The sequence below is a fragment of the Salvelinus fontinalis genome, chromosome 7 (genome assembly GCF_029448725.1).
Source record: "Salvelinus fontinalis isolate EN_2023a chromosome 7, ASM2944872v1, whole genome shotgun sequence".
NCBI lineage: Eukaryota > Metazoa > Chordata > Actinopteri > Salmoniformes > Salmonidae > Salvelinus > Salvelinus fontinalis.
In genome coordinates, this window is record NC_074671.1 from 11,210,697 (window position 1) to 11,234,565 (window position 23,869).

At 42.5% G+C, this 23,869-nt stretch overlaps 1 protein-coding gene across 3 annotated transcripts in view; it reads left to right on the forward strand.

Moving 5' to 3' along the window:
• The window catches only part of LOC129858973 (zinc finger homeobox protein 4-like), a 73,124-nt gene that overhangs the window by 44,658 nt on the left and 4,597 nt on the right, over window positions 1-23,869 (forward strand). For 2 of the 3 annotated variants that reach the window (XM_055928247.1, XM_055928246.1), the window contains exons 2-4: window positions 16,283-18,695; window positions 18,893-19,141; window positions 19,421-19,715. In XM_055928247.1, the coding sequence (XP_055784222.1) occupies window positions 16,329-18,695; window positions 18,893-19,141; window positions 19,421-19,715 (2,911 nt within the window). In that variant the 5' untranslated portion in view covers window positions 16,283-16,328. The remainder of the gene's footprint in view (window positions 1-16,282; window positions 18,696-18,892; window positions 19,142-19,420; window positions 19,716-23,869) is intronic. The other variant, XM_055928248.1, reaches the window with a different exon arrangement.

Sequence of the window (23,869 nt, forward strand, 5' to 3'; positions counted from 1 at the left end):
CTAGAATAATTACAATGAGCAACGTGTTTACCTAACTACTAATCATCAAACATTTCGTAAAAATACACAGCATACACGAATCGAAAGACACAGATCCTGTGAATACAGACAATATTTCAGATTTTCTAAGTGTCTTACAGCGAAAACACAATAAATCGTTATATTAGCTTAGCACATAGCAATTAGCAGCCCAGCATTGATTCTAGCCAAAGTGAGCGATAAAAGTCAACATCGCCAAAAGATATTAATTTTTTCACTAACCTTCTCAGAATTCTTCCGATGACACTCCTGTAACATCACATTACAACATGCATATACAGTTTGATCGAAAATGTTTATATTTAGCCACCAAAATCATGGTTAGACAATGTGAAATGTAGACAAGCTGGTAAAGAAAACGTCCTTGCGCCACTTAGACAGTGATCTACTCTTATACATAAATACTCATAAACGTGACTAAAAAATATAGGGTGGACAGGGATTGATAGACAATTTAATTCTTAATACAATTGCGTTATTACATTTTTTAATTTATCCTTACTTTTCAATACAGTTTGCGCCAAGCGAAGCTACGTCAAAAAACATGGCGTCCTAAGCCACTAAAATGTTTCGACAGAAACACGATTTATCATAATAAAAATGTCCTACCTTGAGCTGTTCTTCCATCAGTATCTTGGGCAAAGGATCCTTTCTTGGGAGAAATCGTCTTTTGGTGGAAAGCTGTCCTCTTGCCATGTGGAAATGTCAACTACGTTCGGGATGAACTGAAAAGCGTGCCCAACTTTTCACATCGTTGCAAAAATAAATGTCCCAAAATCGCACTAAACGGATATAAATTGCTATAAAACGCTTTAAATTAACTACTTTGTGATGTTTGTAACTCCTATAACGAGTGAAAAGATGACCGGAGAAATATAACAGGCTAAACTAACGCTTGGAACAGGAGAGGGTCGGTGTCTTCCACGCGCGTTACGCAGCAAGAAAAGACTTGCTAGCTAAAGGTTTTTTTCATTTGTAGGGCCTGTGAACGAGCAATCGAGCCCGTTGGAATCGTCATCACGTAAAGGCATCCAGGGGAAGACGTAAGAAGTGTCCGTATAGTCATAGCAACGACAGAGCCCTTTTAAATGACTTCAGAAAAGTGGCCAACGTTTCTCAAATCTGACTCCATGTCAGGGAAATTGCTGTAGAATGGGCTCTGTTCCACTTAGAGACAAAATTTCAACTCCTATAGAAACTATAGACTGTTTTCTATCCAATAATAATAATAATATGCATATTGTACGATCAAGGATTTTGTGGGAAGCCGTTTAAAAAATTAGCCACATTAGCATAAATAGTCTAAACAGCGCCCCCATCCCCAACAGGTTAACCTTTCTAGCGCAGGCGTTCCGCTAACGGAACCCCTCGACAACATTCCGCTGAAAAGGCAGCGCGAAATTCAAAAATATATTTTTTAAACATGTAACTTTCACACATTAATAATGGTGTTTCAGACTCTTTGGCTTTTCAGAACATGTGTATATATACTGAGATCATGTGACAGATCATGTGACACTTAGATTGCACACAGGTGGACTTTATTTAACTAATTATTTGACTTCTGAAGGTAATTGGTTGCACCAGATCTTATTTAGGGGCTTCACAGCATACATATTGGTTGTTGAATCCATATTCACCCACTACATTTCAGTTTTTTTTTACATATATATATATATTTTTTTTCCATTTCACTTCACCAATTTGGAATATTTTGTGTAGTTCCATTACATGAAATTCAAATAAAAATCGATTTAAATGACAGGTTGTTATGCAACAAAATAGGAAAAACTCCAATGGGGTGAATTATTTTGCAAGGCACTGTATTTAATGAAGCTGCCAGTTGAGGACTTTTGAGGCGTCTGTTTCTCAAACTTGACACTAATATACTTGTCCTCTTGCTCAGTTGTTCACCGGGTTCTCCCACTCCTCTCTCTATTGTATTATCTTTCTAAACTTGGATTAGCTAATACAACGTGCCATTGGAACACAGGAGTGATGATTGCTATGTAGATGATTGCTACTCCTAGGTAGATATTCCATAAAAAATCTGCCAATTTCCAGCAACAATTGTCATTTACAACATTAACAATGTCTACACTGTATTTCTGATCAGTTTGATGTTATTTTATTGGACAAAAAATTAGCTTTTCTTCCAAAATCGAGGACATTTCTAAGTGACCCCAAACTTTGAATGGTAGTTTGTATATCAACGAACTGTCGTGGGTACTAGAACAGTCTGCAGCACCCGGCCTCACCCTACTGGAATTTGAAATTAAATGTCTACTGTTGGCTGATGATCTGGTGCTTATGACCCCAACCAAGGAGGGCCTACAGCAGCACCTAGATCTTCTGCACAGATTCTGTCAGACCTGGGCCCTGACAGTAAATCTCAGTAAGACAAAAAATAATGGTGGTCCAAAAAAGGTCCAGTTCCCAGGACCACGAATACAAGTTCCATCTAGACACCATTGCCCTAGAGCACACAAAAAATTATATTTACCTCAGTCTAAACATTACTACCACAGGTAACTTCCACAAAGCTTTGAAAGATCTGAGAGACAAGGCACAAAGGGCCTTCTATGCCATCAAAAGGAACATCAAATTCTACATACCAACTAGAATCTGGCAAAAAATATTTGAATCAGTTAAATAACCTATTTCCCTTTATGGTTGTGAGGTCTGGGGTCCACTCACCAACCGAAAATTCACAAAATGGGACAAGCACCAAATTGAGACTCTGCATGCAGAATTCCGTAGGCAGACCTGGCTCTCAAGAGAAGACAGGCTATGTGCACACTGCCCACAAAATGAGGTGGAAACTGAGCTGCACTTCCTAACCTCCTGCCAAATGTATGACCATATTAGAGACACATATTTCCCTCAGATTACACAGACCCACAACGAATTTGAAAACAAATCCAATTTTGATAAATTCCCATATCTACTGGGTGAAATTCCACAGTGTGCCATAACAGCAGCAAGATGTGTGACCTGTTGCCACAAGAAAAGGGCAACCAGTGAAGAACAAACACCATTGTAAATACAACCCGTATTTATGTTTATTTATTTTCCCTTTTGTACTTTAACCATTTGCACATCATTAAACGCTATATATAGACATAATACAACATTTGAAATGTCTTTATTCTTTTTTAACTTTTGTCAGTGTTTATTTCACATTTGTTAATTATCTATTTTACTTGCTTTGGCAATGTAAACATATGTTTCCCATGCCAATAAAGCCCTTTGAATTGAACATTGAATTGAATTGAGAGAGAGAGAGAGAGAGAGGGAGAGAGAGAGAGAGAGAGAGAGAGGGAGAGGGAGTGGGAGAGAGAGGGAGAGAGAGTATTTTAACTTGTGTGCTTTAACCATTTGTACATTGTTACAACACTGTATATATTTAATATGACACTCATAATGTCTTTATTGTTTTGAAACTTCTGTATGTGTAATGTTTACTGTTAATTCGTTTTGTTTGTTTCACTTTTGTGTATTGTCTACTTCACTTGCTTTGGCAATGTTAACACATGTTTCCCATGCCAATAAAGCCCCTTGAATTGAATTGAGCGAGAGAGAGAGTGAGCGAGAGAGAAAGCAGGAGAGAAAGAGACAGAGAGAGAGAGAGAGAGAGAGAGAGAGAGAGAGAGAGTAGAGAGAGAGAGAGAGAGAGAGAGGAGAGAGAGAGAGAGAGAGAGAGAGAGAGAGAGGGAGGAGAGAGATGAGAGAGAGAGAGGAGAGAGAGAGAGAGAGAGAGAGAGGAGAGAGAGAGAGAGAGAGAGAGATGAGAGAGAGAGAGAGAGAGAGAGAAAGAGAGAGAGACGAGAGAGAGAGAGAGAGAGAGAGAGAGAGAGAGAGAGAGAGAGAGAGAGAGAGAGAGAGAGAGAGAGAAGAGAGGAGAGAGAGAGAGAGAGAGAGAGAGAGAGAGAGAGAGAGAGAGAGAGAGAGAGAGAGAGAGAGAGAGTGTGTGTGTAGTGGGACAGACCAAACCACATGGGAACCCAAACCCACAGAAGTAGCAGAAGAGAGGAGAAGAAGGAAAGATATGAAACCAGATGTGAGTAGGTGGAGGAAACAGATAAAACGGTAGGATCGCTTTGAAAGAGAAAAACAGTGAGCCAGACAGATTTCCCCTTTGCCCTCTTCCCTCTCTTCTTTTCTTGTTCACCCAGCCAGTGAATACTAATGGTTTTCCTCATCCCCCCCTCTCATCCTCCTCTCCTCCCTCCTCCCCTTGGACAGTGCAGCATTGTTTGTTGCAGGGCTCTTTTCTTTCAAACTTAATTACCTTCTCCCCTTCTGTGGCACTGAGGGCTGAAGTTGCACACACACACTAACATGGAGGGCTGAAGTTGCTCTGTGTGTATGTGTGTGTGTGTGTGGAGGGGAGGGGGTTGGTTCTGTGGCAGCGAAGGTCCTCACACAATTTTGCGAGAGAGAGAGACCAGCAAGAGCCTCTAAACTGGTTAATGTATAGTATAATTGTGTCAGGAAAAGTGTGAGTGTGTGGTGTAATTGTCAGGACATAGGATGCCCTTTGTTTGTGTGGTTCATTTCCATTCAAACCTAATTATTAGGAGTGTGTTCCCAGATTCCCTGCTAAAGAAAATTCCTGCTTTTCTCTCTCTCTCTCTCTGTCTCTTTCTCTCTCTCTCTCACTCTGTCTCTCTGTCTTTCAATTCAATTCAAGAGGCTTTATTGGCATGAGAAACATATGTTATCATTGCCAAAGCAAGTGAAGTAGATAATATACAAAAGTGAAATAAACAATAAAAATGAACAGTAAACATTACACTCATAGAAGTTCCAAAAGAAGAAAGACATTACAAATGTCATATTATGTATATATACAGTGTTGTAATGATGTTCAAATGGTTAAAGTATAAAAGGGAAAATAAAAACACATAAATATGGGTTGTATTTACAATGGTGTCTGTTCTTCACTGGTTACCCTTTTCTTGTGGCAACAGGTCACAAATCTTGCTGCTGTGATGTCACACTGTGGTATTTCACCCAGTAGATATGGGAGTTTATCAAAATCGGTTTATTTCAAATTCTTTGTGAATCTGTGTAATCTGGGGGAAATATGTGTCTCTAATATGGTCATACATTTGCCAGGAGGTTAGGAAGTGCAACTCAGTTTCCACCTCATTTTGTGGCACAGTTTGCACATAGCCTGTCTTCTCTTGAGAGCCAGGTCTGCCTACGGCGGCCTTTCTCAATAGCAAGGCTATGCTCACTGAGTCTGTACATAGTCAAAGCTTTCCTTAAGTTTGGGTCAGTCACAGTGGTCAGGTATTCAGTCACAGTGTACTCTCTGTTTAGGGCCAAATAGCATTCTAGTTTGCTCTGTTTTTTTGTTAATTCTTTCCAATGTGTCAAGTAATTATCTTTTTGTTTTCTCATGATTTGGTTGGGTCTAATTGTGCTGTTGTCCTGGGGATCTGTGGGGTGTGTTTGTGTTTGTGAACAGAGCCCCAGGACCAGCTTGCTTAGGGGACTCTTCTCCAGGTTCATCTCTCTGCAGGTGATGGCTTTGTTATGGAAGGTTTGGGAACCGCTTCCTTTTAGGTAGTTGTAGAATTTAACATCTCTTTTCTGGATTTTGATAATTAGCGTGTGTCTGCTCTGCATGCATTATTTGGTGTTTAACATTGCACACTGAGGATATTTTTGCAGAATTCTGCATACAGTTACAATTACAATTTGGTGTTAGTCCCGTTTTGGGAATTCTTGGTTGGTGAGCGGATTCCAGACCTCACAACCATAAAGGGCAATGGGTTCTATAACTGATTCAAGTATTTTTAGCCAGATACTAATTGGTATGTCTTGCACTTCTTGCCTTGTCTCTCAGATCGTTCACAACTTTTTTGAAGTTACCTGTGGCGCTGATGTTTAGGCCAATGTATGTATAGACTCTTGTGTGTTCTAGAGCAACGTTGTCTTGATGGAATTTGTATTTGTGGTCCTGGCGACTGGACCTTTTTTGGAGCACCATTATTTTTCTCTTACTGAGATTTACTGTCAGGGCCCAGGTCTTCCAGAATCTGTTCAGAATATCTAGGTGCTGCTGTAGGCCCTCCTTGGTTTGTGTCAGAAGCACCAAATCGTCAGCCAACATTAGACATTCAACTTCAGATTCTCTCTCACTCTCTCAATCTACCCCCTTTTCTCTCCCTCTAAAGACATTAGCTATGTAGATTGTGTATTGCTTTGATGTAGTAAACTCTTTAGCCGGAGAAGCAGTGTGGTGAGGCGACTGGAGCCCTACAGTCTGTTTCCTCTGCTTCCTTTTGAGTTGAAGCGATGTCTTTTTAACCTCTTCCCTTTCTAGTGCTGCTAGCGGTGGAAGGTACAGATCTAGCATTAGCTTACCCTCCAAGATATCGGTCAGGGAAAAGCAAAACAGACCTTAGTTCTGTGTCTGGAGGTATCTTTATACTGTAATATTTGATTCTGATAATTATTAAGTTGCCTCTAAGCACAGTACAACTGAAATGTGTCATCCATATTTAACCCAACCCCTCTGAATCAGAGAGGTGGGTGGGGCTGCAGGTGTTAACTGCCTTGCTCAATAACAGAACCGCAGATTATTCCACCTTAGCAGCTCAGGGATTCAAAGCAGCAATCTTTCTGTTACTGGCCCAACGTTCTTAACCGCTAGGCGACCTGCTGCTAGCTGCTGCTAGGCTACCTGCCGCTAGGCTAACTGCTGCTAGGCTACCTGCTGCCTCCTGCTGCTAGGCTACTTCCTGCTACCTGCTGCTAGCCTACCTGCTGCTAGGCTACCTGCTTCTACCTGTTGCTAGGCTACCTGTCGCTTGGCTACCTGCTGCTAGGCTACCTACCACTCTCCCTGTACGACATCAGCTATATTTCCATCCACCTAATGGAGAAGGTTAGGATTGAGGGTGGGTTCATCATCCTGTGGTTAAGAAGTGTATTCTACCTAGCGCATTAGAGCTGTGTCTCTCTCTATTCCTAACCTGGTATTCAGGTATTTTCTCCAACAATGAAAGGACATGTCGGTCCCTGCAGGTAGTCAGGTATACTGTTACACCTGGAACTATAGAGGCCAATTTACCTTTCATCATGCAGATGATGAGAACCTGGCACACACGCATTGACACACACACCTGGCACACGCACAAACTCCACTTCCCTTCTCTGCTCTCTTTAATGTCTCCTTGATCACATGCCGTTCTTATGTTGTTGTCCTCTTATTTTATTCGCTAAAAGGCATTTTGCGGAGAAGGTAATTTGTTGGACTCCTGTGTTAGTCAGAACACGTTTTGTTGAGGTGTGTATGTGTCTCTAACATTATGCCTTCAGGCAACAAACAGAGGTGGCATGAAAACCTTTGTGGGAGTCAAAACTAAGAGATCCCCTCTCACCCTCCCTCCCATACTCCCTCTCTCCTTCCCTCCTTTTGTAATTTTCTCTCGTCCTTTCTTTTAGGCTTTAAACAGAGTGTGTGTGTCTCTCTCTGTATCCTTTGATGCAGCCAGTGCACCCCTTCACCAGGAGAAGATCATTCATCTTGATGGGTTTTTCACCATTTTGTTTCTAGATGACAACAAATAAACAGTTAGAATTAGCCATGGAGCTCTATTCAGAGCTTTGTTTCCGGGAGATAGAGGCTTTGGTCTCACTCTGCAACTCTCCTTTGTTTTTCACTAACACTCTATGACATCTTGATGGAGGATTTGATTTTGGGGAGAGGCCTCTTGCTTAGACTGGGGTGACCTTAGCTAACGCAGAGGAGAAACACACACACACACAGCACACATATGGATGTGCTGTTTATTTTGACATGAAGTTAGAATTTTAATCTTTTCTTCTCTACGAATTACAGACTGTCACACTTTTTTTGGTATGAAAAACTGTAAAAACACCAGGAAATTAGGTTCAAGTGATTTTAATTCACGAAATCGTTTCCCAAGTATTTCTACAGAGAGACACGTGATCATAAACAAATACAAGGTTTGAAATGATGTTTTATTGCAGTATGATATCTGTTGGGGCTTCTTGCGGTTCATTTGCAGTGTACAAATCATCTGTAATTATGTTCAGGCGACCTGACCATTAGCTCAAGAAGAAATTGGCGCGCGGCTGGATACAGTTGATGATCTCTGTTGTATATTATGGTGGTACATGTATAAAGTATTAGATGTTGTATATTATGGTACATGTATAAAGTATTAGATGTTGTATATTATGGTGGTACATGTATAAAGTATTAGATGTTGTATATTATGGTACATGTATAAAGTATTAGATGTTGTATATTATGGTGGTACACGTATAAAGTATTAGATGTTGTATATTATGGTACATGTATAAAGCATTAGATGTTGTATATTATGGTACAGGTATAAAGTATTAGATGCTGCATATTATGATACAGGTATAAAGTATTAGATGCTGCATATTATGATACAGGTATAACGTATTAGATGTTGTATATTATGATACAGGTATAAATTATTAGATGTTGTATATTATGATACAGGTATAAAGTATTAGATGCTGCATATTATGATACAGGTATAACGTATTAGATGTTGTATATTATGATACAGGTATCACATATTAGATGTATTATACCTTTTGTGGAACAGGTATGAAGCATTAGATGTTGTATATAGTGGCGGTACTTGTAGAAAGCGTTAGATGTTGTATTTTATGGTACAGGTATAAAGTTTTCGATGTTGTATATTATGAGACGGGTATTAATAATTAGATGTTGTATATTATGGTACAGGTTTAAAGTATTAGATATTGTATATTATGATACAGGTATCAAGTATTAGATGTTGTATATTATGGTACAGGTATAACATTTTCAAAGTTGTGTATTATGGTGTTACAGCTATAAAGTATTAGATGTTGTATATTATGATACAGGTATAAAGTATTAGATGTTGTATATTATGATACAGGTATAAAGTATTAGATGTTGTATATTATGGTGGTACAGCTATAAAGTATTAGATGTTGTATATTATGATACAGGTATAAAGTATTAGATGTTGTATATTATGATACAGGTATACAGTAGTAGATGTTGTATATTATGGTACAGAAATAACGCATTGGATATTGTATATTATGGTACAGTTATCAAGTATTAGATGTTGTATATTATCAAATCAAGTTTATTTGTCACGTACGCCGAATACAACAGGTGTAGACCTTACAGTGAAATGCTTACTTACAGACGCTAACCAATAGTGCAAAAAAGGTATTAGGTGAAATATAGGTAAGTAAAGAAATAAATCAACAGTAAAAAGACAGGCTATATACTGTAGCGAGGCTATATATACAGTAGCGAGGCTATATACAGTAGCGAGGCTAAAAAAGTAGCGAGGCTACATACAGACACCGGTTAGTCATGCTGATTGAGGTAGTATGTACATGTAGATATTATAAAAGTGACTATGCAAATATGATGAACAGAGAATAGCAGTAGCGTAAAATAGTGGTTGGCGGGTGGTGGGTGGCGGGACACAATGCAGATAGCCCGGTTAGCCAATGTGCGGGAGCACTGGCTGGTCGACCCAATTGAGGGACTATGTACAATAATGTATTGTTAAAGTGACTATGCATATATGATAAACAGAGTAGCAGCAGTGTAAAGAGAGGGGTTGGGGGGGAGTTGGTGGGGGGGAACACAATGCAAATAGTGCGGGTAGCCATTTGATTACCTCTTCAGGAGTCTTATGGCTTGGGGTAAAAACTATTGAGAAGTCTGTTTGTCCTAAACTTGGCACTCCGGTACCGCTTGCCATGCGGTAGTAGAGAGAACAGTCTATGACTGGGGTGGCTGGGGTCTTTAACAATGTTTAGGGCCTTCCTCTGACACCGCCTGGTGTAGAGGTCCTGGATGGCAGGCAGCTTAGCCCCAGTGATGCACTGGGCCGTACGCACAACCCTCTGTAGTGCCTTGCTGTCAGAGGCCGAGCAATTGCCGTACCAGGCAGTGATGCAACCAGTCAGGATGCTCTCGATGGTGCAGCTGTAGAACCTTTTGAGGAGCTCAGGACACATGACAAATCTTTTTAGTTTACTGATGATACAGGTATCAACTATTAGATGTTGTATATTATGGTAGTACACGTATAACGTATTAGATGTTGTATATTATGATACACGTATAAAGTATTAGATGTTGTATATTATGGTAGTACACGTATAAAGTATTAGATGTTGTATATTATGGTGGTACACGTATAAAGTATTAGATGTTGTATATTATGGTGGTACACGTATAAAGTATTAGATGTTGTATATTATGGTGGTACAAGTATAAAGTATTAGATGTTGTATATTATGGTGGTACACGTATAAAGTATTAGATGTTGTATATTATGATACAGGTATAAAGCATTAGACGTTGTATATTATGATACAGGTATAAAGTATTAGATGTTGTATATTATGATACAGGTATAAAGTATTAGATGTTGTATATTATGGTGGTACAGGTATAAAGCATTAGATGTTGTATATTATGATACAGGTATAAAGTATTAGATGTTGTATATTATGGTGGTACACGTATAAAGTATTAGATGTTGTATATTATGATACAGGTATAAAGTATTAGATGTTGTATATTATGGTACAGGTATAAAGTATTAGATGTTGTATTTTATGATACAGGTATAACGTTTTAGATGTTGTGTATTTTGGTGCTGGTATATAGCATTAGATTTTGTATAGTATGATACAGGTACATAGTATTATATTTTGTATATTATGATACATGTTTAAAGCATTAGATGTTGTATATTTTGGTGGTTCAGGTATAAAGCATTATAATTTGTATATTATGGTGGTCTTGGTACAAAGCATTAGATGTTGTATATTTTGGTGGTACAGGTGTAAAGCTTTATGTGTTGTGTATTATGGTGGTACATGTATAAAGTATTAGATGTATTATATTTTTATATAGTTTACAAGCATTAGATACAGTATATTATGATACAGGTGTAAAGTATTATATGTTGTATATTATGATACAAGTATAACGTATTATATGTTGTATTTTATTAAATAGGTATGATGAATTGGATGTAGTATATTATGATACAGGTATCAAGCATTAGATGGTGTATATCATGACAGAGGTATAAAGCATACGTTTTTGTATATTATGTTACAGATATAAAGTATTAGATGTTGTAATATATGATATAGGTATAAAGCATTAGATATTGTATATTATGATACAGGTTTACAGTATTAGATGTTGTATATTATGGTGGTACAGGTATAATGTATTTTATGTTGTATATTATGGTAGAGGTATAAAGTATTAGATGTTGTATATTATGGTACAGGTATAAATAATTATTTATTGTATATTATGATACAGGTTAAAGCATTATATATTGTATATTATGGTACAGGTATAATGTTTTAGATGCTGTATATTATGATAAAGGTATAAAGCATTAGATGTATATTACGGTACAGGTATTAATTGTTAGATGTTGTTTATTATTGTACAGGTATAAAGCATTAGATGTTGTATATTATTATACAGGTATAAAGTATTAGATGTTGTATATTATGATACAGGTATAAAGTATTAGATGTTGTATATTATGATACAGGTATAAAGTATTAGATGTTGTATATTATGATACAGGTATAAAGCATTAGATGTTGTATATTATGATACAGGTATAAAGTATTAGATGTTGTATATTATGGTACAGGTATTAAGTATTAGATGTTGTATATTATGATACAGGTATAAAGTATTAGATGTTGTATACTATGGTACAGGTTTAAAGCATTAGATGCTGAATGTAGTTGATGATCCCTGCTCTAGTTTCTCAGGAGGCTAAACGTTTAACTTGTAACGCTGTACATTTTGGCTAGGGAGCTAGTTAGTGTTGGAAAAAGTACCCAATGGTCATACTTGAGTAAATGTAAAGATACCTGAACAGAAAATGAGTTAAGTGAAATTAAGATTCACCCAATAAATACTACTTGGGTAAAAGTCTGGAAGTTTTGGGTTTTAAATATACCTAAATGTCAAAAGTAAATGGAATTGCTAAAATATACTTAAGTTTCAAAAGTAAAAATGTAAATCATTTCAAATGTATTTTATTAATCAAACCATACTGCTCATTTTCTAGTTGTAATTGATTTTATTTACGGATAGCCAGTGACACGCTCCAGCTCTCAGACATCTCTTGATCAGGACGTAAATTGGACCATTGCACCAAGTACTTTTGGGTGAAACATTTATGAAGTAAATAGTACATTATTTTCTTTAGAAATGTAAAAGTAAAATTACAAAAATATATAAATAGTAAAGTACAGATACCCCCCAAAACTACTTAAGTAATAATTGAATGTATTTTTACTTAATTACTTTACCCCACTGGTAAGTAGAGAGCGAGAGAGATGGTGTGAAAAGAAAGGAGAAGAGAATTCCCCTGCCTTAGAAAGTCTGCTGTCCTTCTCTTTGAGAGAGAGAGAGAGAGAGAGAGAGAGGGAGAGAGAGAGAGAGAGAGAGAGAACAACAATAGGCCTAGGACTCTTTACGCTGGGGTCTGGTTAGCATTCCACAGATATTATTTATTTCTCAGCATCAGATCAGACGCTTCTTTAATCACTTCACAGTGTCTGTGTGTGTGTTCACGGGAGGCAAGGGAGAGGCATAATTAAAAACTAGAGGCAGGACTGGTCCCAGACATCGCTTTTCTAGTAGGAAAAAGGAACTGTTTCAAACCAGGGGAAAGTTGGCCTCATTCTCTCTCTCTGTCTCTCTCTGTCTCTCTCTGTCTCTCTCTGTCTCTCTCTGTCTCTCTCTCTCTCTCTCTCTCTCTCTCTCTCTCTCTCTCTCTCTCTCTCTCTCTCTCTCTCTCTCTCTCTCTCTCTCTTCTCTCTCTCTTCTCTCTCTGTTTTAAAAGCTGCTGCTCAGAAAGTTGTCAGATAAAATAAAGAAAAAATTGGAATTCTGATTTTATCAAACAACAATAAAACCTTGGTAGATTGATATTCATAAGGGGACAATCCTGGGAACAACTTCAACAAGTTTTTTTGTAAATCACTTCTCAAATACTGTGTGCTGAGAGCTAACTGAAGTTTTAGATGTAATCCTTCTTTACTTGTTCCTGTGCTGTGAAACACTGATTGTTGTTGTGACAGAAGCCAGACATCTAATGTAGAGATATAACGCTGATTACCTGCATTAGCCTCAATGCTACTTTAGTTTAACACCTGGGTTAGATGAATTAACACGCTTTACCTGCTAATACTAATGTTAATGTTGGGTCTGCTTGCAAAAGTGCACTGGCAGTAGGTTTATTAGAGATAGCATTAACTAGTTGTTAGCGCGCAATGTGTAGGAATTGCCTGCGAGCACAGATCTCAGATCAACTTACCCTCCCCAAATGCTAACCTTAACTATACTGGGAAAACACAAAACTGACCTTAGATTTTTGTCGATGGACAACTATTTCATTGTGTACAGTTGAGCTCTGTGTACCACGGTCTGTGCATGTGTGGTGAGTCTTATGCAGTGTAGAGATAGGTACTTCTCCAAGACATGTCTTAACACTAAGTCCTCAGAGAATATACATCATTCCTGTTAAAACAACTGTTTATGTCCAACACCCACATCATGACTGAGGAAGTAAGAAGCAAAAGGACAATTAATGAATTATCTAGTCTCTTTCATATTAACACTTAAAGCCCATTGCTACTAAACAGTTACAGACTCAATCATATTTTCCCCTTAAGCTTCTTAAAACAGGATGGTACAGAAGCCGGAATGCAGTTGACCTGACTTGATTAACTGGTCAGATTTGTGATTTTATGTTTGGAGAAAGTAATGGGTAAATTGTGTTTTAGTGAAAATGACGTAGATTCTTTTAGTGCTTCTAGACTAGAGGGAAAGAACAGACGGTTTATTGTTGTGTGGCCTGCCTGTGTGTAAGACTGAGACACATGTTTAACACTGTAGGCAAACATCTGATTCTCAGCATTAGAACCCATTGTTTCCACATCAATCACAGAATTACATTTTCTCAAATGTGTCATCTATTTATTCATCTATTTTCTATTTGGCTTTATCTGATGATTTAGCCCATCACATAGAGAGAACACATATATATATACTTTTGTTGTTGTATCTGTACTATTCTACATGGTATCACCTCTCTGCCATCTCAGATTAGTCTTGATTACGGTACAGAACACACACTCACACACACACACACACACACACACACACACACACACACACACACACACACACACACACACACACACACACACACACACACACACACACACACACACACACACACACACACACACACACACACACACACACACACACACACACACACGCACACACTTGATTTCAATCCTCAGGCTTTACTGTCCATATAGTTCCCTCCCACCGGCTGTGGTTTGTTTCACTTTAATCCACGAATTGCTTTGTTCTGTGTCACAGAAAGTGAGAGATAGCCGGGCATTGAGAGATAGCCGTGCATGGAGAGATAGCCGTGCATGGAGAGATAGCCGGGCATGGAGAGATAGCCGTGCATGGAGAGATAGCCGGGCATGGAGAGTTAGCCGTGCATGGAGAGATAGTCGGGCATGGAGAGATAGCCGGGCATGGAGAGTTAGTCGGGCATGGAGAGATAGCCGGACATGGAGAGATAGTCGGGCATGGAGAGATAGTCGGGCATGGAGAGATAGCCGGGCATGGAGAGTTAGTCGGGCATGGAGAGATAGTCGGACATGGAGAGATAGCCGGGCATGGAGAGATAGCCGTGCATGGAGAGTTAGTCGGGCATGGAGAGATAGCCGGGCCTGGAGAGATAGCCGGGCACGGAGAGATAGCCGGGCATGGAGAGATAGTCGGACATGGAGAGATAGCCGGGCATGGAGAGATAGTCGGGCATGGAGAGATAGCCAGACATGGAGAGTTAGTCGTGCACGGAGAGATAGCCGGACATGGAGAGATAGCCGGACATGGAGAGATAGCCGGGCATGGAGAGATAGCCGGGCATGGAGAGATAGCCGGACATGGAGAGTTAGTTGGGCATGGAGAGATAGCCGGACATGGAGAAATAGCTTGGCATGGAGAGATAGCCGGACATGGAGAGATAGCCGGACATGGAGAGATAGCCGGGCATGGAGAGATAGTCGGGCATGGAGAGATAGCCGGACATGGAGAGTTAGTCGTGCACGGAGAGATAGCCGGACATGGAGAGATAGTCGGGCACGGAGAGATAGACAGGCATGGAGAGATAGACAGGCATGGAGAGATAGACAGGCATGGAGAGATAGACAGGCAGTAGCAGGTGGGTGGATTTGAAGGTTGCAGTTGCATTTTAAACCCTCATTCGAATGTTGGTTCATTCACAGCTTGTCTTACAAAAGCAATGGTTTACAGGGACAGGTCTCCATTATAAATTATTCTTATAGCATCAGGGATCTGTTTAGTGTACTGTTGGTGGCTGGCCAGTGTGGACAGGGCTTGGACAGTGCTTGGACAGGGCTTGGACAGTGCTTGGACAGGGCTTGGACAGTGCTTGGACAGGGCTTGGACAGTGCTTGGACAGGGCTTGGACAGGGCTTGGACAGGGCTTGGACAGGGCTTGGCCAGGGCTTGGACAGGGCTTGGACAGGGCTTGGGGATGAGGTTTAATGAATGACGCTGGTGTGTTAATCAGGGATTTGTATCTACATGCTGAGGGATCTTTACCAGGCCCAGATTTAGGCTAAGCTGATTTTCTTACCGACACAGGAGCCAGAGAGACTTTTCTATCCTTCGCTCCTTTACTCTTCTCCTTCTCTCACGGTCAGAGCGAGGGATCAGTCACATTTGTTCACTCCTCCCTCTGTTTCCAGGACATTTTAATCAGTGAGGGGTCAGAGAGAGAGAGGAAAGCAGTGAAACTTTTGTGTGGAGGTGTTGACTTGTTTTCAGGGGCAGGCGATGGGCTCTGGCTGTCAGCTCTGAGACAAAGCCACTCAGATCTATAGTTTATATTGGATTTTCTCTTTTCACAGGTTGTCAGGCGGCTCCTTTAACTAATGCCTCTGTGGTAGGCATTCCCTGGCAGTCAGCGTTCAATTGTCACATCAATTATGGAATTATGGGTGCAGGATCTGAACATTCTGTTTGTTCTATTATTGCCCGTTAATGATAAACAGTGTGATTGCTATTGTTGTAATACTTTTAAAATGACATTCTCTTTAGGTCCCTGTCCGGCTGGATGAGATGAGAGCCACATGTAGAGGTCGCCATGGCAACCTGTGACTCCCCTTCTATGGTCTTGCGGCAGGAAAATGGTCAGAAGCTGTTGTTGCTGCCAACAGGGCCGTGTGACGCAGAGAAGACCGAGAGAGACCGAACTGCAGTTGCCGCTGGGATGGATCCCAACTCTGACCCCAATCACACCGCCGCTGCACCGGGGCACAGCCCAGCTACCCCCAATAATACCACAGACACCGGCAGCCTACTGAAGAACGAGCAGCACAGCCGTATAGAAAGCTTTACCGGAAACGGGACTGTTACTGGAACCGGGACTGTTGTATTGGGTTCGGACCATGCCCACACTGCTGCATCGCTGGTGGCCCCAGTGAAGGAGATCCCCTGTAACGAATGTTCCACCTCCTTCTCCAGTTTACAGCAGTACATGGAGCATCACTGCCCCAACACTCGCCTGCCTAATGCAGCAGGGCGGGAAGAGGAGGGGGAGGGTGAGAGTGAGGGAGAGGGGAAGCCTGATGTAGTGGCAGAGGTGTGTGAAAGAGACAGCGAGATGGAGGATGAGTTAGAAGATAGTGACGTGGAGAACCTGTGCGGCGAGATCGTCTACCAGCCCGATGGATCTGCTTTCATCCTGGAGGACTCCAAAGAGCATCGCGGTGGCGCCTCCCAGGGCCTTCTGTCCCTCAAAATCTTCCCCCCCAGCCCCCACAATCCCACCGCTGCCACCAATAATGCACATTGCGGTTTGATGACCCATGGGGGGGTTCGGGACCAGGCGGAGCTGCCTGCAACTGCACCCATGTCCTTCTGCCCACAGGTCATCAACACTTTCCACATTGCGTCATCCCTCGGAAAAGCATTCCCGGGTGACCCAGCGGCAACATCGTCGTTCCCAAATACCTCAGCGTTCGCAGGCGCCAGCGGCCCGGTGTTGCACAGTTTCCGCGTCTACGACCTTCGCCACAAGAACGACAAAGACTATTTGACGGTCGACGGCGCAGCCAAAAATTCCTGTGTGTCCAAAGATGTTCCCAACAATGTGGACTTGTCCAAGTTCGAGGGCTGTGTGAGTGATGGACAGAGGAAGCCAGTGCTGATGTGTTTCCTCTGCAAGCTGTCGTTTGGCTACAGCCGGTCGTTTGTGACGCACGCCGTCCACGACCACCGGATGACGCTCAACGAGCAGGAGCAAAAGCTCCTGAGCAACAAACACGTCTCTGCCATCATCCAGGGGATCGGCAAGGACAAAGAACCTCTTATAAGCTTTCTGGAACCAAAAAAATCCACCAACTCTGTGCTACCCCACTTTTCTACTGCCGCTAGCTTCCTGGGTCCTGATTCAGGGTTCCACGGCCTGTGGAACGCGTTCCATGCTGAGAATGCTGATTCCCTCCAGGCCGGGTTTGCTTTCCTGAAAGGGAGCGCGAGCTCTAACCCCGCCAACCAAACCCCCAGAACCCCACCAATGCCAAAGGCCGAGACCAATCCAAATCTCGGGGGTGTGACCGGCACCTCCCTCAGAACCCCCGCCAGTTCTGCTTCCCTGATTCACTCATCTCCCATGGCGACTGTCTTGGAGCGGGATTCTCCCGAAAGCGACTGCGAGGGCCTTCCTCCATGCACTTTGCATCCCAACAGACCCGGGTCGGACCTGAACTCATACCCGCTGATCAAACGTGAGCCGGCTGCAGAAGGAGGACAGAGTCCAGAAGAAGACATGGAGGACATTTACTTCAACGGAGGGGTGGAGATCGAGACAGAGGATGACGAACCGGTGGGAGACAGCACTAGTAGCAAAGATTTCCCTATTTTAAACCAAAGCATTTCCCATCTGTCTAACAGCGTGCTGAAGTACAGTGACAACAAAGGCCCCTTTTCCTTCTCTTCCTCATCCCGTGAGGAGATGGAGAAGAATCAGCTAAACTCAGACCTAGCCAGAGATAGAGATAGCAGTAACGACTCATCCAGTGAGGTCCTGGCTGGTCCAGATGGCTCTTCCCCCTCCTCTCACCTGATGATGCCACGAGATGAAGAGAGTCCGGGACCCCTGCACCAGCATGGGGGAAACCCTGGCACTCCTGGCACACCGGGTACCCCTGGACTGGGCGAGGGGTCCCCAGGCAGTTGCATTGAGTGCCCCAAATGTGACACGGTCCTAGGGTCCTCCCGATCCTTAGGAGGGCACATGACCATGATGCACTCTCGTAACTCCTGCAAGACACTGAAGTGTCCCAAGTGTAACTGGCACTACAAGTACCAGCAGACACTGGACGCCCACATGAAGGAGAAGCACCCAGAGTCTGGAGGGTCCTGTGTGTACTGTCGTACCGGGCAGGCTCACCCACGCCTGGCCCGGGGAGAGAGTTATACATGTGGATACAAGCCGTTCCGCTGCGAGGTTTGTCTTTCTTGCTCCTTCTTCCTCTCTGTCTCTCCCCCGCCTCTCTCTCTCTCTCTCTCTCTCGATCTCTCTCTCTTTCACTCTCCTTCTCTCTCTCTGTCTCTCTCCCTCATCTGTCAAAATGTTCTCTCTGTTCCTTTCTCTACAGTATATCTCTATAAATAACACCCTCTCTATCTCTGGTTTATCTCTAGGTGTGTAACTATTCCACCACGACCAAGGGCAACCTGAGCATCCACATGCAGTCGGACAAGCACCTGAACAACGTTCAGACCCTGCAGAACGGGGGCACTGAACCACAGTACACCCACACTCACACCCACAGCCACACCCACTCCCCCTGCCATAGCCATGCCAAGCCCGTGCCCAGCGGCAGCCTGGTGGGAGGATGTGGTACCCCCTCGCCGTCCAAGCCCAAACAGAAGCCCATGTGGCGTTGTGAGGTGGGTGAAACTACACGTTGGACTAGGGCTGTTCTAGTGCTGATCAGACACAAATCTAGGATCCGCTTATCTTCCCCTGATCCATAAGAGGAAAAATCACAACTCTGCCAATAGATCAGTGTCTTGGCGCAGCTTCTTCTTACTATGTTTGACTGACACTTTTCGACTTTGTAAACTTGTACACCTGTATATGAGTACTTAGTTAACACACACCCTTTGAGAACCCATTCAACTAATGTTCCTCATAATAATATATATACACCTCCCCTCCTCCCCCAGGTGTGTGACTACGAGACCAATGTGGCGAGGAACCTGCGCATCCACATGACCAGCGAGAAACACATGCACAACATGATGCTGCTGCAGCAGAACATGAAGCAGATTCAACACGGTCTGCACCTGGGTCTGGCCCCGGCCGAGGCTGAGCTCTACCAGTACTACCTGGCTCAGAACATTGGCCTGACCGGGGTCAAGCTGGAGAGCCCCGGTCCAGACACCCAGATGATTATTAATCCTTTCCAGCTGGACCCCAACACGGCTGCTGCACTCAGCTCTGGGCTAGGTGGGAATCAGGGTGACTGTTTACACTTTATTTTTCTGTCTTTCTCTCTCTTCTTTTCGCCGTCTCTATCTGGCCCATACCTCCTCCAGACACTTATGGCTCTCTTTGTTTTGATCCGTCTCTATCTGGCCCATAACTCCTCCAGAACATATGTCTCTATTTGTTTTGATCCGTCTCTATCTGGCCCATAACTCCTCCAGAACACATGTCTCTCTTTGTTTTGATCCGTCTCTATCTGGCCCATAACTCCTCCAGAACATATGTCTCTCTTTGTTTTGATCCGTCTCTATCTGGCCCATAACTCCTCCAGAACACATGGCTCTCTTTGTTTTGATCCGACTCTATCTGGCCCATAACTCCTCCAGAACACATGTCTCTCTTTGTTTTGATCCTTTTCTATCTGGCCCATAACTCCTCCAGAACACATATGTCTCTCTTTGTTTTGATCCGTATCTATCTGGCCCAAAACTCCTCCAGAACACATGGCTCTCTTTGTTTTGATCCGTCTCTATCTGGCCCATAACTCCTCCAGAACACATGTCTCTCTTTGTTTTGATCCATCTCTATCTGGCCCATAACTCCTCCAGAACACATGTCTCTCTTTGTTTTGATCCGACTCTATCTGGCCCATACCTCCTGCAGACACATATGGCTCTCTTTGTTTTGATCCGACTCTATCTGGCCCATACCTCCTCCAGACACATATGTCTCTCTTTGTTTTGATCCGTCTCTATCTGGCCCATACCCCCTCCACACACATATGGCTCTCTTTGTTTTGATCCGTCTCTATCTGGCCCATAACTCCTCCAGAACATATGTCTCTCTTTGTTTTGATCCGTCTCTATCTGGCCCATACCTCCTCCAGACACATATGGCTCTCTTTGTTTTGATCCGTTTCTATCTGGCCCATAACTCCTCCAGAACATATGTCTCTATTTGTTTTGATCCGACTCTATCTGACCAATACCTCCTCCAGACACATATGGCTCTCTTTGTTTTGATCCGTTTCTATCTGGCCCATAACTCCTCCAGAACACATGTCTCTCTTTGTTTTGATCCGTATCTATCTGGCCCATAACTCCTCCAGAACATATGTCTCTATTTGTTTTGATCCGTCTCTATCTGGCCCATAACTCCTCCAGAACACATGGCTCTCTTTGTTTTGATCCGTCTCTATCTGGCCCATACCTACTCCAGACACATATGGCTCTCTTTGTTTTGATCCGTTTCTATCTGGCCCATAACTCCTCCAGAATATATGTCTCTATTTGTTTTGATCCGTCTCTATCTGGCCCATACCTCCTCCAGACACATATGGCTCTCTTTGTTTTGATCCGTTTCTATCTGGCCCATAACTCCTCCAGAACATATGTCTCTCTTTGTTTTGATCCGTTTCTATCTGGCCCATAACTCCTCCAGAACATATGGCTCTCTTTGTTTTGATCCGACTCTATCTGGCCCATACCTCCTCCAGACACAGATGGCTCTCTTTGTTTTGATCCGTATCTATCTGGCCCATAACTCCTCCAGAACATATGTCTCGTTTTGTTTTGATCCGACTCTATCTGGCCCATAACTCCTCCAGAACATATGTCTCTCTTTGTTTTGATCCGTTTCTATCTGGCCCATAACTCCTCCAGAACATATGGCTCTCTTTGTTTTGATCCAACTCTATCTGGCCCATACCTCCTCCAGACACATATGGCTCTCTTTGTTTTGATCCGTTTCTATCTGGCCCATACCTCCTCCAGAACATATGTCTCTATTTGTTTTGATCCGACTCTATCTGGCCCATACCTCCTCCAGACACATATGTCTCTCTTTGTTTTGATCCGTTTCTATCTGGCCCATAACTCCTCCAGAACATATGGCTCACTTTGTTTGGATCCGTCTCTATCTGACCCATAACTCCTCCAGAACATATGGCTCTCTTTGTTTTGATCCAACTCTATCTGGCCCATAACTCCTCCAGAACATATGTCTCGTTTTGTTTTGATCCGACTCTATCTGGCCCATAACTCCTCCAGAACATATGTCTCTCTTTGTTTTGATCCGTCTCTATCTGGCCCATACCTCCTCCAGACACATATGTCTCTCTTTGTTTTGATCCGTTTCTATCTGGCCCATAACTCCTCCAGAACATATGGCTCACTTTGTTTGGATCCGTCTCTATCTGACCCATAACTCCTCCAGAACATATGGCTCTCTTTGTTTTGATCCGACTCTATCTGGCCCATAACTCCTCCAGAACATATGTCTCTCTTTGTTTTGATCCGTATCTATCTGGCCCATAACTCCTTCAGAACATATGGCTCTCTTTGTTTTGAACCGTTTCTATCTGGCCCATACCTCCTCCAGAACATATGGCTCTCTTTGTTCTGATCCTTTTCTATCTGGCCCATAACTCCTCCAGAACATATGGCTCTCTTTGTTTTGATCCGTCTCTATCTGGCCCATAACTCCTCCAGAACATATGGCTCTCTTTGTTTTGATCCGTTTCTATCTGGCCCATACCTCCTCCAGACACTTATGGCTCTCTTTGTTTTGATCCGTCTCTATCTGGCCCATAACTCCTCCAGAACATATGGCTCTCTTTTGTTTTGATCCGTCTCTATCTGGCCCATACCTCCTCCAGAAACTTATGTCTCTCTTTGTTTTGATCCGTCTCTATCTGGCCCATACCTCCTCCAGACACATATGTCTCTCTTTGTTTTGATCCGTCTCCTCTGCCTTCTTTCTCTTTTTCCCTCTGTCCTCCGTTTTTCTTTCTCCTCTCCCTGTCTGTCTTATCACCTTTCATCCCCATGTCATTGCTTCCTCTCCTAGGAGGTGGAGGGGTTCAACAAAGAGCCCATACTGTTAGCCACCCATTCCTCATGGCAACCTGGAGGTCACAGCTGTAGCCTCGCTGTTTCTCATGTCTACACGCACGCTTGCACACACCAATCAAATCAAATCAAGTGTTAATTGTCACCTGCTTCGTTAACAGCAGGTGTAGACTAACAGTGAAATGCAGGAATGTTCCTTCATTGTAGGAATGAAACTAAAAATACACAGTGAGCAATGATCTTGACCCTGGCTACATACATGGTACCAGTATGGAGTCTATGTGCAGGAATACGAAGGATATTTATCTACATATGTACATCTACAAAAACTACTATCAGATGTTGTCAGGGTTGTGTGCAGCGAAGTAGCAGAGTCAAATGCAGGACACAGGAGATGAGCGAAACACAAAACGTTTACTCAAAATCACAGCAAAAATCCACAAAGGGAAAAACCAGGAATAACAACAACCACTAACGTAACAAACAATCACGGACAAAACAGAAATGAAAGCCAGAGGGTTAAATAGGGAACATGATAGGGGAATTGAAAACAGGTGTGTATAATACAGACAAAACAAAACGAAACTGAAAAGTGGATCGATGGCGACTAGAAAGCCGGCGACGTCGACCGCCGAACACCACCCGAACAAGGAGAAGGGCCGACTTCGGCGGAAGTCGTGACAGATGTTATACAGGGCATTCAGAACTATTCAGACAGCTTGACTTTTTCCACATTTTGTTATGATACCGCCTTATTCTAAAATTAGATTAAATAGTTCTTTCCACAATCATCAATCTACACACAATATCCCATAATGACAAAGCAAATACAGGCTTTAAGACATTTTAGCAAATGTATTACAAATAAAAAACTGAAATATTACATTTACAAAAGTATGCAGACACTTTACTCAGTACTTTGTTGAAGCACCTTTGGCAGCGATTACAGCCTCAAGTCTTCTTGGGTATGACGCTTCAAGCTTGACACACCTGTATTTGGGGAGTTTCTCCCATTCTTCTCTGCAGATTTGTCAGTTTGGATGGGGAGCATCACTGCACAGCTATTTTCAGCTCTCTCCAGAGATGTTCGATCGGGTTCAAGTCTAGGTTCTGGCTGGGCCACTCAAGGACATTCAGAGGCTTGTCCCGAAGCCACTCTTGCGTTGTCTTGGCTGCGTGCTTAGTGTCGTTGTCCTGTTGGAAGGTGAACCTTTGCCCAATTCTGAGGTCCTGAGCACTCTGGAGCAGGTTTTCATCAAGGATCTCTCTCTGTACCTTTCTCCGTTCATCTTTCCCTCGATCCTGACTAGTCTGCCAGTCCCTGCCACTGAAAAATAT